The 17,762-nt window shown below is 41.7% G+C and overlaps 1 protein-coding gene across 13 annotated transcripts in view; it reads right to left on the bottom strand.

Annotated features, from left to right (window-relative positions):
* The window catches only part of myt1la (myelin transcription factor 1-like, a), an 83,057-nt gene that overhangs the window by 19,414 nt on the left and 45,881 nt on the right, over positions 1–17,762 (bottom strand). For 8 of the 13 annotated variants that reach the window (XM_030405091.1, XM_030405092.1, XM_030405090.1 and 5 more), the window contains 8 exons: positions 14,801–15,204; positions 12,077–12,211; positions 8,892–8,982; positions 6,595–6,705; positions 4,973–5,193; positions 2,578–2,864; positions 1,314–1,331; positions 504–728 (listed from right to left, as the gene is read on the bottom strand). In XM_030405091.1, the coding sequence (XP_030260951.1) occupies positions 504–728; positions 1,314–1,331; positions 2,578–2,864; positions 4,973–5,193; positions 6,595–6,705; positions 8,892–8,982; positions 12,077–12,211; positions 14,801–15,204 (1,492 nt within the window). The remainder of the gene's footprint in view (positions 1–503; positions 729–1,313; positions 1,332–2,577; positions 2,865–4,972; positions 5,194–6,594; positions 6,706–8,891; positions 8,983–12,076; positions 12,212–14,800; positions 15,205–17,762) is intronic. The other 5 variants (XM_030405101.1, XM_030405094.1, XM_030405096.1 and 2 more) reach the window with 1 other exon arrangement.

The following is a 17,762-nucleotide window of genomic DNA, read 5'->3' as shown; positions in this document are numbered from 1 at the left end:
TATAGATAAAAACATTTAAAGATTTGAAAAAACATATTTTTCTGCATGAGTCTGAAACGATCAATGCTTAGATTACATATTCACAGTTTTGCGCCAGCGGTCTGTTGAACATCTGCAAAAGCGTTGGTGTCTCACGGATGCAACAGAATGGGCAGAGGTTAATGACAAACTCGACTTGTAAATTTGTGAATTCTGTAAATTTCATTTTTCCAGCTTTTGTAAACCTGATAAAAAAAAAATCACAATTTTTAAAACTACCTCCAAGGTCTGAGGCGTTTCTGTTCACTGTAAACTGTAAATCTGTTCACAGTAACAGACAAACCAGTGATAGCAACTCTACAAAATAGTGATTATTTTTTTGAATGTTAACTATAACCTCTGTAACTCTTACTGAACCATGAACTCTCTCCACTGTAATGGTCTGAGCTGTAAACATCATCTTTTTAACCCTGAGTCCACGTGTTGGGCGTGTCATGTCTGAACGACGTAGACCTTCCTGTTACCTCTTTGTGGTCCTGCTCTTCTCCCAGCCGCTTGATCTTGGTGTAGTCGACGGGCAGGTCCCAGCAGTCAGCGTCGCTCAGCTGGTAGCAGCGGCTGCTGAGCAGAGCCTGCCGCTGGGGTGACATCGGCTGCAGGGGGGTCAACACCGTCCCGCTGCCCTCCGGACCGCCGGGCTGACCGGCCACATCCACCGCACCGCTGTCATCCAGGTCCCCGACCGGACTCTGGTGGAGACAGGCAGGGAAAAGGTGTTGCAATATACAAATGAAGAGTTGGCTGGTGGAAAGTCTGAGGGTTGGTGCAGAAAAGCAAGTTTTTTAAGGGCATGACTAAATCACATTTCTTTAAAAAATTCATGAAGTTGGGAGGCTCACAAGTCATCGATTTAACATAAAATGATTAAAATAAAAGCAGCAGAAGTCGAGATTTTCTGACTTTTAGTCACTACCGTATGAGTCAAGAAAAATCCTGGCTCTACAGTCCCATAATCATTAGACTCTGCTTGTAAACACCCACATCTTTCACACACCATGTCTTACCATAAAAAAAAAGATTCTGTTAAAACTTCTCAAACCATCCGAGGATTAATTTACACGTCAGTACTCTCCCTGTTGAGTAAACCGAGTGCCCCTTTAGAGGATCCTCATGTTACAAAGCAAACATCACCCTCCAAAACTCAAATATCACAATCAGTATCTGCCTAAGAGTTTCAGGTCCATATCTGGATTAACTGCCAGCATTAAAGCGCCCTTATACTTACACTATCATAGTTTTGTCCATGATTTCAGTAATAATAACACTGTACTCACCAAGTTGACTGCTGAGATCTGGAAACAAGGAAAAAACAGTTTATCCACATTATTTAAGCCATTTTCTTTTGAGCAAGTGAGCGCCCCTGAGATGCCAACGATAATCCAATCGGGCTCTCCTGGCCGAGCCCAGCAACAAACAGCACATTTACAATATCCCTAACTAATTTTTAATTGTTTATATCGAAATTTTAATATTTTTTTGGGTAATAATATTTGGCTAAATCCAAATCTGTTCACTCTACTCAAAAGGCTTTTTGGAAACGGCTCACAACACGAAACTTTCCAGAACAGAAACATTAAAGTTATAAGTGCACCTGACACATTAGTGGACTGGGGTTTACAGTGTAGAATGTTTCAGGACACTGTAAATTCTGAAACTTGAGTTTATATCAAAAACAGTCAGGTAACCGATTACCTCAGAATTACTAATTAAGTAGACTATTACATTTAAGTTGTGTGAGCTAAAAAAAAATTAGTCTACTTGTCAATTTTGAGAATCGGTTTCAGTGCCTTCGTTTTCTCTTCCAAATAAGTTTAACCACACTTTGTATTTTCTATCTCTCGATCACAACATTGAAAAACACACAAATGTAGTTTGATGACGCCGTGAAGTAGTGTGGAATCATGGGAGTTGTTGTCTTTATTGGTAAACAACCGCAGTTGCCAGTTGGTAATGTTTTAACGTTTTAGTCACGCAGCGATTACGCTTACCGACTCCCTTACTTCACTCTCGGACGAATACCTTGATTTTTTCCCAGAAGTACCCTTAACTTGAATTAAATTAGGATTTCTCTGGTTTGAACACGGTTGGAAACATTTTGGGTAATTCAAGTATACAACTCAACAAAATATGTAACAAAGGTCCAGTTGTTTTTCGACATTTTGATGCAGAAATGCTAAACAACCTGCCTGATTGTCTGAATGCCTGGGTTATTTTTTAGCGATTTAAGTGATGTTTCCAGATCTCAGTTATTAACCTTGGTGGGTACAATGTTATTATGACTGATGAGAAGGTCAAAACCACATAAACGACACTCAAGTTGCAATAAACTTTGATTCGCCTATAAAACCTCCACGTGATGAACATGAGTCAAACTTTAACTGTCGCTCGGAAGACTTTATTTGATATCTCATATAAATTATATCCTATAAATGTCAACGTGACATTCTGATAATTATTATAATGTTTCTTTAATCCAGCCGTAGCGTGGGAATGTGATAAATGGGTGCAGGCGTGTTCGTGCACACCGCCTCAGTCTACCTGTGTCAGCAGGTCCTGGGGTTTCCCTCCCAGAGCGTGCGGGAGCTCCCTGCACCTCGTCGACAGGTTCAGGATGGCCGTGGCCGCCATGTGCGCCGCCTCCATGTCGTGGGTGTAGTCGAAGCTGCTCTTACTGCAGGTGCTGCTGGCACTGCTTCCTCCTCCTCCTCCTCCACCGCCTCCTCCTCCACCGCCTCCTCCTCCACAGCTCAGGCTGCTGCTGCTGCTGGGAGCGTAGCTGCTGGTCGTACTGCTGGCTGGGCTTGACGTCTTACAGTAGCGCTTCGCTGTTTGGGAGGCACATATGTATGCTTGATTTTTGATGCTTTGAAACTGAACAGCTCTTTCATTTACATATCATGATGTACATTTTTTTTTTTTTTTTTCCATATTTCATTGTCAATCTTTCTATTTTCTCTCCCTACCTCCGGACTTGCAGCACTTTTTATCCATCTATATATTGTTATACTTGTGATTGTTATACACCCCAAAAATCAACAAATTCCTCATATTTGAAAACCTACTTGGCAATAAACCTGATTCTGATTCTTATTTTGATGCTGGCCGTTGGCCAAACAGTGCAGCAGATGGATCGCTACAAAGGATCTAAAATTACAAAAAGAAGTTCTGTTGCATCTAAAAAATGCAAAAAAAGACAGACAGACTGCAAAGCAAAGAGAAAGAGATACTGACTGAGGGGCTGGTGATATTTTGCTTCAAGAACAAATCCATCGATGCATTGATCTTACCAACAAGTATTATCAGCAAAGCCTGATATATTCTCACTCTGTGCCACAGAGCTCCATTTTTGCCCCAAAACTATTAAAAACGCATGAATGAGCCACACAAATACTCATTGGAGCACCAAATATTGATTGAACCGCCGCTGAAAATAGTCCCCAACAAATGCACCATGTCCTCCAAAACCAGTGATGTTTGATTCAAGGAAATTCTCGACTTTTCCTGCTGTTCTCCCATCCCCCAGATGGCAAAACACATTTCAGTTGAAGGTTAGGATAGCCCGAATGTTGGTTGTTGGTTGTCGCCTGACTATTTGGCCTCCTTTCTTTAAGAAATCAATGTTAGCCTCCCAGAAAACCCAGAGAAGAAGAAAGGCTGAGTGTGCTGGGGACTTTGTTTCACCATTTGGCATCATCCAATTAAGAGATACAAAATTATTGAATCCAAAACTTAATTCCCCAAACTGTTTGCTTCGCTTTTCTAAATATTGGAACTATATGTTGAAACTCCATATTTCTTGATGATATTCATATACTTTTCTGGGTTTTCAGTTGAAGTGACACAGACAGGAAGTCAAAAAGCTTTGAGAGAAGAACCTACACACGTCCTCTTTTGGTCTTTACATGGGATTCGTCTAGCACAAGAAAATATACATGAAATCTCGCCAGAGAAGGAGACACAGAGAGTCAGCCGAATAATTAAATAGAGTAGGAGAAGTGAGGAATCTATGGGGACAAAGAGAAAGGGAAAGAGACATTAGGACGGTGCGCTGGTGTGATGGTGAGTCGGGGCTCAGCAGGCTGGAGTGATGCTGATGGAGGAAAGGAGGGAGGGAGTCGTGACGGAGGGGAGCGCAGACACCTCGTCTAAAAAACCTCCCTCTCGCCTGCATCTCACTAATGGCTCCCAGCCAGAGAAACAGGGCTCGCCTCCATTATCTCTCTCCTGTTTCACAATCCCTCCATCTGCACCTCCTCCCTCCCTCCTTCCATCCCTCCATCCGTTGCTCTGAGGAGGCAGGCTCTTAGCTTGGCATTTCCATAACTCTGCTCTGCTTTCACTCTAGCCATGTGGAGAGGCGGAAAACACCGGCGCTTTCAGTGCTATAACAAAGAGAATGCACCGAGTACTGAGCCAGTGTGTGCGCGTGTGTGTGTTCTCATGCTTTTGTCGCCAAGTACAAAATGCTCACCCTAGAATAGGAAAATGAATAGAAAACCCCCTAAGTGAAATCATTTTGCAGGCTGTATTCCCTTCAGAAAAGACAAAGGGCTGACAGTAAAAGACAGTAAGAAAAATCTGCAGAAATTACGAACTCGAAGAAATGAATTTTGGCGTATCTTTAAAGAGGAAATGGGATTACGACCAACTGTAACAGATTTCTCAGAAAAATAATGATAAGTGTTGTTATTCTTCTTTTAACGTACTATAGATGCAGCATCTGTGCACTGCTGCCACCCGCTGTGACACATTTTGTTCCACCAGGAAGCCAAAAATAGAAGCAAAAATATCCGTAAACAAGAACGCCAGAGCTGCTTTTACACAAAGGAAGCAAATAAATGATAAATGACACTAACATAATGTTATTGTGAGACTGATGATTTAGAATTCAGAACATCTTGGTGGTGTGCGTTCATCCGAGTGTTTTTCTTACCATCGTATCCCTTCGGGGACGTGTCTCGCCCGTGGTGGGACTTGCCTGTCGGGCCTCTCTTTCCGTAGCCGCCGTGCTGGCTGTCGTAGCCGCTGTAGTCGTAGCTGGTCTTGGAGTATTTTTCCAGTTCCTTGGCCAGGTTGGACCGCGGCGTGCTGGTGGGAACGTTGTTTTTGTAGCCATACTGAGGAATCTCCAGCTGCTTGACGAAACACATCGGCCTGAAAGGCAACCGGAGGGCAAAGAGGCTGTGTTTGTAAGTGAGAATTTCACTCCACCATTTAGCATCCCCTACATTTTTGATTGTAAATATAATCAATATGTTGCCAACCAATATAACCATGAACACGACATGGACAAGTAAATCCTGTGTTCAAAGTTTATCCTGAAAATGGGACTGCACCATTCAGCATCACTTATTGATAAAAAGATATACTGAATGCAGACAGGAGGAGAATGTTTGCATACTGCCTATTTCAAAGCATCATTTGACCTGCTTTCTTTATGTGAAAAAGTAAATGTATATCATAACCAACAAGAACAAGTGCTTCTGTTTGTAGAGGTTTTTTTTGTGCATTTTCTTTTTACTGACTATTTGGCATCCCTGTTTTAAGAAATGAAAAAATTCACTGCTCTATTTGGCATCCACAGTGTATCTGAACTGGCATAAAAGCCCAACAAGTATTTTCCTGCACATTGTGCATCCCTGGTTTAAGTATCAAGATTAAATGTATTTTAGTTGTTTTGTTTTAATTGTTTTCTCATCCCAGACAGTAATTTAAAAATCACGGTAGGCTCTATTTTATGGTAAATGCTTAGATTTCAATGTGCCATTTAACATCCTAAGCTAGCCAAAGCATATGACAATAAGAGGGTAGTCAGCATGACCAAAACATTAAAAAAGATATTTAAACTGGTCCTACATCTTACTTGCAACCAGCAAGAATAGATAATTTACGTTTTCCTATGATGGTTATTTACTGGCTACTTGGCATCCCTGATTTAAAAATCTACATACGCACATATGAAGCTTTTCAGTTTCAGAATCCAATTTAGTTTCCATGTAATCCAGGAAAGGAACCAGACTTAATGTGCCATAAACCTTTTTTTCGCACCATTTGGCATCCTCCATTTAAGAATGTCAGGGACAAACTATGTCTTATGAGTAGTAAAATGGTCTGCACTATCCAGAATCAGTAGTTCCTGTAATTTCAGATGTAGGGATTTCACTGAAGCATTTCAAATCCCTAATTCAATTAGCAGGGGTAAATATAGTCTACAGCTGTTACATATGCATACTGGCTTCTTCAACAACCCAGGAAAATTAAATACTGGTGGTTCATTGGACCATTTGGCATCATTAATTTACGAGACGCATAAATATTGAATCTATAAAGTTCTATAAAGTAAGAGATCTGCAAAAGCCTTCTTGTCCTGTACAACTTTTTGAGAGGCAAGGCCGGACTGTTTGTCCACTGTTTCCCAAACCCAGGATGACAATAAACAAGATGCATTAGGCTTATTATGTTTTGATCCAATGTACCATTCAGCATCCACATGATGAAAACACATGATTATCATTAAAACACATTATTTAAATGTAGGGGGGGGGGGGGCAGTACCTGAGGACCCGATCTGACGTCTGATTGGTCTTACTGCCAGTGTCAGTCGAGTGGCTCTTCTCGTGTACCTTCGCCATCTTCTCTGCGGCAGCAATGGGACAGCCGGACAGACTGGAGGAGGAGGGGGGAGAGACAGCACACGGCCTGGTTACATACTGTACCGCACACACACAAACACACACACTCACACACACACACACACACACACACACACACATAGCATCTGGCTCTGAATGAAGAGTGGCTCAGCTGTCAGTAACAGCAGTTCAGAATGAATTATGGATTTTAAATGGCCTACTTCATGATGACTGCATTACTGGTTCACTGACTGAGTTTGTGACTGACTGGTTTACAAACTCTAACGTTGACTGGTTTACTGACTGGCTGACTGACTGACTGGTTCACAATCGTTGGAGCTATAGGTTTGGCCTGTGAACCTAATTTCCATGTTATCTCTGGTGAAGACAGTTTCTCACAGGGCATCTAAATAAAGTTGGTTTTGATTTGACGCCCAGTCATTATTCTAAAACCAAAACTTTCTGCTCTTCCGCCTGTGCATCACTCCAGACAAATCCTCATCGCATCATACACAGAAGGAGAGAAATATTCGCAATGCCAACAAACACAATTTTTAAGGATGATAAGAGTATGTACGAAGTGTGTGACAGATCAGCACGATGGCTGCTGCTGCTGCTACTGCTGCTATGGAGGCGTTTCCATGGCGACTGCCAGGCATGAAAGCTGTGTGAGCCGGTAGCTAACAGTGGCTAAGCTAGCTAGCTCGTGCTTTGTTTCCTCTCCCAGCGGAGCTGTGCTACATAACACACCCTGCAGCCACGTCTGAGCGAGTGTGTGTGCGCCTCTCTGTCTGCCAGCGCACGTGTGCTGCTGTCTGTGAGCTAATTTGTAAGCGTCTTACTGTGTGTGTGTGTGTGTGTGTGTGTGTGTGTGTGTGTGTGTGAGAGAGAGAGAAAGATAGGGAGAGAGAGAGAGTGTGTGTGTGCAGATATGTGAATGTGTGTTCTGGAGTTTTTGTGCATGAAGCTGTGTGTATGTCTGAGATCTGAGGCTCTACGTATGTGTGAGAAAATGAGTGTGAATCCTAATCACATTACATAACACAAAAATATGCGTGTGTGTGTGTGTGTGTGTGTGTGTGTGTGTGTGTGTGTGTGTGTGTGAATGTGTGTTTGCTGCCTGCATGTGATGCTCTGCTCTGCCTGTTAAACAGCTGAACTGCTGATGTGTTGCAGACACACCTTCAGCTCAAACATGGACTATTTTAATTTAAGCCCCTGTCCCACATGGAGTTGATGGAGGGAATATTCCAGTGTTTTGATTGATGATAACAGAATCAGAGTAGTTTGTTTCTACGAAGAAAAATATGCCAATTATTTGTATTTACGTATCAGCTTTCTTAGGACAGAAACTGTTACATTAGTGGACAAAAAAACACAAAAAGAAGCGCAGATCTCACGTCTAAGAGGTTACATGTAAAACTGGAGACTTCCAGTAGAAACCTCATGTGAACAGTTGGGTTTGTCCTCTTATTCTAAAACCAGAAGAACAAGGTAACTGTTCAGAAATGTCAACTTCACACCAAGAAACCTTTACCGAAGTCAGCTGATCCGACATGACGCATATGAACACACTGAATTCTGAGGAACGCCTGCCCAACTCAGGAAAAGGGACCAACTGAAGTCCTTATCTGTACCATGGGTCATTTTCTCTGAAAGGTGAAAACCATGCTTGTCAAAATGGCTGGTGAAAGACTAGTAACAGTCTGAGATCGCTTACTCCTTAGGTGGCGATGAAATGTTTTGTCCACTAGTCGGCAGACGCCTGAGTTGGCTTAGCGATTTTATAAAAAAACATTCCAAAACAACTTTCCACAAATAATACGTTTTTGCATGTGGTTCTGTATGGTCTGAGGTCTCTGGTGTGCCCTCTAGTGGATCCTCAGGAACTCATGTTTGTACAAGAGCAAGTACATCTCTGGAGTAATTGTCGACATTTAGGGGCTGAAAGACCTGCAACTGACATGGGCTTTCCTAATGAAGACATGGAACTTGTCTTGAGCCTTGCTGGGGAATGCTGTTGCTGAATTATGTTTCATTTTCAGAAAACAGTGTGAGGTAACAGTGAAGCGTGAGTAAATGTGACGACCTGGAGATGTGGCTACCGATCAGAAAATGGTCAACTACAGTATCACAGTATCTGTGCCGTAAATGTGCCACATTGACATGTCGGCGGTGTTATTCAGCTGTTAGCGGCCCGGCTGAAGGACGCTCACTCACCTGCGATGCGAGTTCCTGTTGCTATTGACATGACCCCGTCCAGAGCAGCCAGGAGTGGGGCACTTTAAAACATTTTCATACATGGCAAGGACTTTGACAGACAGGAGAAGGTGAGAAAGACAGTGAGGGTTAGGAGCAGACAGGAGAGTTACTAAGCGCTCAGCTACGACGGTTAGGCATGCACACGGACCAGTGACTTTCAAAAGATGAGAATGAACACAACAACAAAGATTCAGTGTTATGACCAACCCAAGCGTGGAAGGATTACGTGTCAGTATCACCTGTAGGTCCCATAAAACAGCTGACTTAAAAACTGAACTTTATCTATGAACCTTCAGGTTCTGGTTGTACAGTATCAAAAAATAAACATCTTTCCAAGACAAAAAGTTTTTGGCACAAGTTGCGAAAAACATTGAAGTTGTCCTTATGAGCAGCTCTCTCTTTCTAGTAATTTCTTGTTACATGTAATCATTTCCTGCTGGGGAAACAAGAGTCTCATTTGCATTTTGATCACTGCGCTCGTTTCATGAAATTTCATGAGACGAGAAGCAAGAGTTTGTCATGCACTGTTAGAATCTACTGATGACTCTGCAGATGGTACAGGAACAACGTGTGGCGTGATGAATATACAGGAGTTTATGAGTTTGCAAACTAAATGTTTTGTTACAACAGAGGTAACTGCATCTGAACCAACTATGTTTTTACGTGTATATGTGTCTACTGTTTCATATTTTGCAGGTCCCACGTGTAGCTAATTTTCAGGTTGATTCTTCTACTTTAAAACAGGTTATTTTTGCTCCCTTTCCATTGCTGCCACACCCCTGTTCATCTTCTACGTGAACGCTCCTGTCTCTTTAAGGCCCCCCTCCCAAAAAAAAAACAGTCTGCTCTGATTGGTCGAATCTCACAGGCCTGAGCAGGCACCGCCCACCATATTTCCAGAAGGGAATAAGACAAAGGAACTTCGCTTTTTACAAAATGGGAGCCACAAAAAGGTTTAAAATACTTCTTTCACACTTAAATGTGTCAAATTGCTGAAGTCACCCTTTAAGATTGATCTAATATAATGTAACATGTTACCTGTGAGTTTAGTGTTTCGGGATAGAGCAGGTTTGGATGTTTGGAGGTGTTCTCATGCAGGTTGTTTTGTGAGTCTTTGCAGGCAGCAGCAGGCAGTTTTAACTGATTGTTCATGCTGTTCACGTTACATCAGCAACAAAGATACCAAAACCAGACGTCAGGCAGGTGTGATGAGGAGGAAGAACAGAAAGTAAAGGAGGACACAGAAACTAAAGCAAAACAAAGATACTGTATGAGACGACCGACTCTTTGTGCCATGAAGACCGTGCAAAACCGACTCAGTGTGCAATGTACATGACTTTTGTATGTACACTTTCGATTCTAAAGAAAATTAATATCGTGTGCACTAGAAGTGAAACTATATTCAGTAGTTCAGCAGTCTTCGAAGCCCTCAACCTGTTTTGCTGTGATCAGCGAATGATCACAAAGATGCCAGAACCAGCTGTAGTCCGTACATGTTTTGTCACACGCTTAAATTCTGATTTAAACCATTTCATGTGACTTATTGATAATGAGCGGCACAACCTCGGCTCCAGCTGTAGCTTTCACCGAGTCAAACCCAGAGCAACAAAACACAAATATAGAGTCATGCAGGACGGATGCATTATGGTGGACAGGTAACATGCCCAACATTGTCCAATGTTCACTGCTTCACAATCGGTCTAACAAGTCATTTAAAGTCAGTATCGATTCTTAAAACCAGCCATGATACTACGTGTTTTTATGGACACTTCAGGACAATGACATCTAAATACTGTCAGATAAAAAAGTTGTGGGCAGATTTTTCATTTGATTTTTAGGTGGATTTAAATAAAGATCTCAAGAAAGGTTTTGGAGCTACAATTACTATTTCTCAGAGGCAATAATAACCTGATTGATCTAATCAAATTAAACCTCAGGGGACGAAGCTGCATTCACACAAACCAGGAAGAATTGAAAACCCTCAAGGTCTTTCCATCTTGGGTGCATTATTCCAAGATATAGCAGTAACCACTTTTGGTAGCTTTGTAGACAAACAAAAGCTGAAACCAAATACCTTTACTTTACTTTATTTATCTGTAGAAGTTTAACAGGTAAAACCAAATACAGACAGCGTTTAACTCCATTTTAAGTGGCTCTTTGGAACTTACGTGGTGCCATTGAAGCTTGTCATTAGTTTCTGTCAGCGGACTCCATTTCTATACTAACGTTAGCTACATTTTGCTCTGTGTTAGCAGACCGGAGAGAGGCACTGAGACGAGGCCCTCGAGAATCTGCATAAAGTCACGTCCTTTGTACCGTCGTGGAAAATCCGACGCCGATTCCTTCACAGAGAAACAACTCCAACAAATTGTCCACAAGCTTGTTTAAGCAACACAGAGAGACGGGGAAGGTTTCATTTATTGCATCATGTGACAACCAGCTCACATGTGGCCAATAAAAAAGTGGTTAATACATGAAAATGGCTATGGATTATTATTAATAATAACAATAATAATAATAATAATAATAATGCATTTTATTTAAAGGCATGATTGCTACAAAGAGCCCATTTAATTAGCAAAATCAAAGTAATTGGAGTTAATATTGGATTTTCTTTTATGTTACTGCCAGTAATGGATTGTCCACAGACATTTTCCAATGTTTCATTGAGGCATCTTGGGTGTAATGCTTGGAATACCCAATATCTCCAACTTAGAATAGAGAAACTGCCAGGAAATTTGCTTCTATTGACAACTAGTAACTTGTCCAAATCTGCTAAAACCTGAAATTCAGTCCGGTAGCTCTAACCTTAAGTTTGAAATTAATGTTAGCTAACACGCTAAACTTCAAACATTGTATTAGTTCCTTCTTTGCCATTTCATGTTAGCAGTTAGCCAACTTTCCTAATTAGCTCAACGGTCTGAAGCTCCCCCAGCTGAGGTTTAACTCAACCAATAATCAGATTTAAGCTTCAAAAGCACCTCTGAGAAATTATCTTGTGATTAAAATCACAACCCACAACATCAGACTTGAAGTGCTGCACTATCCGAAATGACTTGTCAGACTGTTATCATTTTGACTGTTTTTTTTTTTAAAGCTAGGTGTGTTTTCAGTATAGCATGGCATTCAGGCAGTGGACCTACTCTCAGGCGGGACTCGGTCTTTGTGAGGACACCCGGACAGGCTGCGGTGGTGCGGGTACAGACCCGTCACATGACCGGTACCGTCACAACCCGGCGTCGGACACTTACTCTCCTTCTTCTCACCTCTGGAAGAATCTAGAAAAGCAAAGAGAAGTGAGAAAGAAATAAGACAGAGGTGGGGTTGAGTCTAACCAGCGGCTGAGTGTTGCCTGTTTTCTGGCATCAAAGGACCGAATCTGAGCCGGGTCTGGCCCTTATACGGGTTCCAGACATGGCTATTAGTCTGGGTCTAGATCTCTGGATTGCCACCCACATCTCAAATTTGTTTAGCACGTCACATAGGTCTGATGCTGTACCCACTGATAGCTGTTTCAGGCGGTTGAAGACACCAATTGGCCAAACAGAGGTCTAGGATAAAAGGGACGGTTCATCCCAGATTCCAAAATACATATTACTCCCCTGACCTGGTGTGCCATTTATCCATCTTGATTGTTTTGTTGGTGCCAATTTTCACAGACCTTGTTCGAGGCAGTTCAATGGAGGAACTATTTCCTTTGTGCAAAATTGCACCTCCCGGCCGAATCACCACAGAGAAAGAAGCATGCATCGATTCATGGATGAGACGCTAGGCCAGCCAGAGTGGACGTGCAGTCACAAGCACGAGCCTCTCATCGTTGTTAGTCAAAATTACAACTATTAAATCGACATATTTATTTTATCGTCAAGAAAAACATTAACTGTTCCTAGCAGACACTAGATCTTCCATGGGATTGATACATCACTCTCTAGACTATTAATTTGCCCCCTTCCGACAAGAAGTCAGCTTCCATGAGCACATTGTCAGGCTGAATGAATGACGTGAAACAAAATGACGTGCTGCAGTTTTAGGGGTTCAGATTTGCTCATATTAGCATGAGAATCAGCTCCAGTTAGCAGCACTTGGGTCAACTCTGGGCCAGAAGTTGTCCTGAGTGTACTGTCTTTGGTCAGACTCTTCCCTGTGGACTAATATCAACTTCCCATGGGCTAACAAAAGCATCTTCCTGGCTAATGAAGCAGTCTGAACCCCATCTGAGTCTGTGGTGCGGCTGATGACTGCACAGCTCCGAGTCCCTCCCAGCGGCGGTGGGCTTGTATTTGAGTAGATATAGAGAAATAGGCCGCAGATAGTGTCCCACAGATGGATTTGCTCTCCTAACAGGCCGTGCAGATTGCCATTACTCATGCCTGACAAGTCGGCCGTCTGATGTTCCCACACCGGCCTATTTTAACAACATAAGCTGCTGTCAGAGGAAAACCATGCATCTGCAAAAAAAAAAAAAACTGTGTTGGTCCTGAATGCAGAAAATGAGTACCCATTATCTCATTGGCGGCCATGTACAGTGTTTCTGAAACAACACAATGGGATTTTAACAGGTTTTAAGAGCCCAGGGGTCAGAAAGCTCAGTCAACCCAGCAGTGGGCACAGGAACGTTTGAATCATGGAGGAAAAAGACTCACTTTAAAGTTACACTTATGTGGCTTTTTTTGTTTTTTTTTCTGCTACAGCACTCATAGCCTCTGGCTGCCGCAGTGTGGAGGGTTACAGTAAGTCAGGCAGACAAGATAAACTTCCTCCCTGCTGACCTGGGGTCAGATTTCTGGAATAAAAGCAGATTCAGGTCAAAAGTGATGCAAAGAAGTGATGTGAAATTGGCACAATTTGGAGAGGAAGCATGATCAGAAGACTACTCTGTGAATAAAGTTCAAACACTTGCGTTTTCAGGAGCATTTGTTATAGAGAACAAACAGATTTCATTGTTTTTCATCTTACAGTTTGACTTTCCCTGGGAAGATTTGTAGTTTCATACCTGGCTTATATCCTAAAGCTAAATTGACATTTTTTTGACATCATTTTGTTCAGGCGGTTATATTTGTCTATTTTACACATATATTTTGTAAGATTGCTGTTCCTGTCCCTTGTGAAACAAAAAGTCAGCGGTGAGTTATTCTAACGTACTGACGTAGTTAATGCATGTGACAAACATAAGTGACTCACATACCTAAGTGAAGTTAAATGATTTTTGTACTTATTTGAACCCAAATCAGGATGTTTTTGATAACCTAATCAAGGCATTTGTTGCCCTAACCTCACCAAATTGGGACGTACGAAGTGTTAGCTGGCGACCACTGGTGGTCATAGTTATTATTATGAAAGCAAAGGAGAAAGTCAGGTGATGGAGTATAAAGAGAGACAAAGTCCACATTATGAGGACGGGTTGGCGAATGGGTGAAACAAACGCAAGACTTTAAGCCAGGAGAGCACTGTTCATTTGTCAAAAACCAAAAGTCAAAGTTATTTATTCAACGTGGTGTTTTTTACTTACATAATTAAGTTACCTCACATACATGATGTAACTTAAGTTACGAACGTAGCGTAACGTAGGCTATTTAACCCAAACCACAACATTTTCCTAAACCTATGACCATCTTACTCTATAGGGAAGACCTCAAAACACAGCCAATATCAGAACTTTCATACCCTGGAATGGTGTCCAGAAAATCTATAATACAATGTGATACCAAAGGCGTGAGACAGAGTTAAGTATTTGCTGCTAAGAGACTTATTGAGTTAAAGATTTTCCGCAGAGTCCATAGTGAATAAACATATAGAATCAACATTTAGTCTTAACAGCGATCAATAATGACCCAGTGAGGGTCAGTGTGTGGGTTTCTGCTGCCTACCTTTAGGGTAGTAAGCCCTCTTCAACCCGTCGTGGTGCATCCTGGACTTGCGCTCCTCGCCGCCACCACTCAGCCTTGGGCTGTGCTCACCGTGGCCGCGATGATGATGATGGTGATCCCGGCGGGGAAAAGTGTGCTCTGAGGCCATTCGGTCCCTCATGACCTTCGCCCTCTCTGATTCCAGGGCGATGGCCTTCTCCAGCAGCGACAGGTTTCCCTTGGCCATGTCGAAGGTCTCGTCCGAGCGGTCAGAGGCCACTGACGTGGTGTCTTCATCGCCCTCCTGGCTGCAGCTGGTCGGATAACCTCTGGACGCAGGGCTCAGCTGCTCCTCCAGCTTCATCAGGTTCACCATGTCGGAGTACCTGGGCTCCCCCGGTGCTCCCTGCTGGCAGCTGTCATACCTGAGCCGTAAAGAGGACGAGAAATGACCACAGACGTGTGTCAAACTATGAGAAAACTCTTGTGATAAGTTGAGGCTGTCGAGAAGTTACAAAAGGTCCAAAATTGTTCTAAAAGTGTGGAGAAACAAAGATGTGTCCATGACACGAGACATTGTTTGGAGGGCAGACACTAATAGAGAAAAGTTTGTTGCTGGTTTGTTGTAAAGGAGGCAGTTGAACCGTGTGTGTATAGTCTGAAATAACTGTTAATGTCAGTTTTGGAGACACAAAAGCTCATTGTCTGTACCTGCTTTTGTTCCACTAAATCAATGGTTGACCTGTGGGCCAGAAAAGTTTTCACTCTCACCATTTACATCAAAAGTTTTACACGATTTCCACAAAACTACTGTTGATAACGATGGAGATAAAAGGCCGATGTAAGTACCAATTATGACCTTGTGGCATCTAATATGTCCGCACATGAAGAGGGAGGCAAACCAACAAAACTGCTGTTCGGAGGTAGACTACTTCAGAACAGTCTGAATCTAATAAACTTACCCGATGAATAACATTTAAAAAAATAATACAAATCTAATTAATTTCAATGACTGAATGTCGAAGTGAAGCTCAGTGATAATACCGCAGCTTCAGCCTGCAGTATCTGATCAGAACAAGTATTCTGTCTTTCAAACACAAACAGATGGCGTTTGCGCAGGAGTGGCACGGCGGTGACATTTTTTTTTTTCAAAAGGCAACAAAAACAACAGTAGCTACCGTCGTCAACCTTGAATGCAGCAGGTCCCTGTTTATCCAGTGTCGGTTTCATCTCTTGTCTCACAGGGCAGCTCAGAACATACATTCACATATGCGACTCATTTTAAACAAATGCCTATCAAAATAAATTGTAAGAAAACAAACAGAAAAAAAAAACGTTTTTTTTTTTTTTTAATCAAATCTAAGTATAGTATATCTCAAACACTGACATATTCTTATATAGGAGACTATTCTCGGTCTGCTTCCCTCCAACCTACAGGACCACATCTTTCAAAAAAGTATGGAAAATTATGGCATTCACTCCAAAGATTTATGTCTTCTAACTGTCCCTGAAGTCCGTGCTAAACTTTGTAAAAGAGCATTTTAATGTATGCTGCTCCCTCAGCTTAGAATCAGGTACAAAAGTCTGAATCTAGGGGCTAAAACCACAACTGGCTGAGGATGTTTTAAAGGTTTTGTCTCAGCAATTTGTCATCTCTCTTCATTTTAATTGTTATATATTTGATTCATGGCTGTAGCTGTGCTGCTGCTTTGACCACAATCTCAGTGAGATTATTCCTGGTTAAATTCAATAAACAAAATGTAAGACAAACAAACTGACTCTAAGTTTTCTTTTTACATGGGAGTAGGTGGTTTTTCAATGTCTGGCACTTCTTAAATATCTGTCCCCGCTTCAAATTCAGCACCTATGTTGCTTTCATTTTGCACACAGTTCTGTTGAATAACTCATCTTTTAGTGCTTTCATGGCACAGACTTTACTGAGTATAATCAGTAATTGGAGGGATGCCTCGTTAATTCTCTTCCTAAATGCAAACAACAATCTATATCTCTACCTATGTATCTGGAAACATATTCCAAATAGTAATAAATCCTCCCTTTCCCTCAATAGCAAAAGCTTCCCGATTAGCCCCAGACTTCCTTCAAAAAATAACACATTTTATGAGTTGTTGCGTCAAGGGAAGCTTTATGAACTTATGAAACATTGTCTATGGCAAATTCTAAATTATTTGTCTGCTTTTGTAAATTCTGCACCGGTGTTGCATACATTTTTCACACAGCTCTGTTGAATAACACATCTTTTGGTGCTTTCATAAACCTATTACAGTATAATCAGCAATTAGCGGTGTTTGTGGGTTTTTTTTCAGTCTGAATTTGAACAACAACCTGTATTTCATGTTAACTAGAAACAATTATACACTGTGTGTGGATAACACTTTGTTGTATTGACTACCCCAGATCCAAAATCAGCCAGACAACGTCCAGATGTGGGCAGGCAGATCCGATCAAATTCATCATTTTCATCGTTTAAATCATGACGTGTTTACACCTTGCAGATAACGTGCACTTTCCATTATCCAGATCAGGTTGTCATAGTGCCAGAACTTCAAACTTTGATACAACACTGATAAAAAAAACAAAAAAAAACAGAAAAGATACTCGATACCTCTTCAGATACCAAGGTAAAAAGGGACAAAAAGTCATGAGCACACAAAACAGGACAGTTTTTTTTTTTTTTCAGTATCAACCTGCACACACTGCTGGTGCAGAAAAAGTTCCTAAACACAAACCAACAGCAACATTTGCGGTAACGTTATCATCTGCGCAGCCTCGGGTTGAAAATCTGGTTGTTGATGTTTTTTTATTTGAAAGTTTATTCATCTATTTTTATAGCTCTGGTACTTTCAGCACTATCAAATGCAGACATTGAATCGCTTTAAACGCGTAGAATAAGTACTTTTAACAACTTTAGTGTCCGGATACAGATCGCATTTTTTAATACCAGGGTCTGTGGGTGGGTGCCCAC

The sequence above is a fragment of the Sparus aurata genome, chromosome 22 (assembly GCF_900880675.1).
Source record: "Sparus aurata chromosome 22, fSpaAur1.1, whole genome shotgun sequence".
Taxonomy (NCBI): Eukaryota; Metazoa; Chordata; class Actinopteri; order Spariformes; family Sparidae; genus Sparus; species Sparus aurata.
Note: the sequence above shows the minus strand (reverse complement) of the source record. Positions and strands in the feature narration are given on the sequence as shown.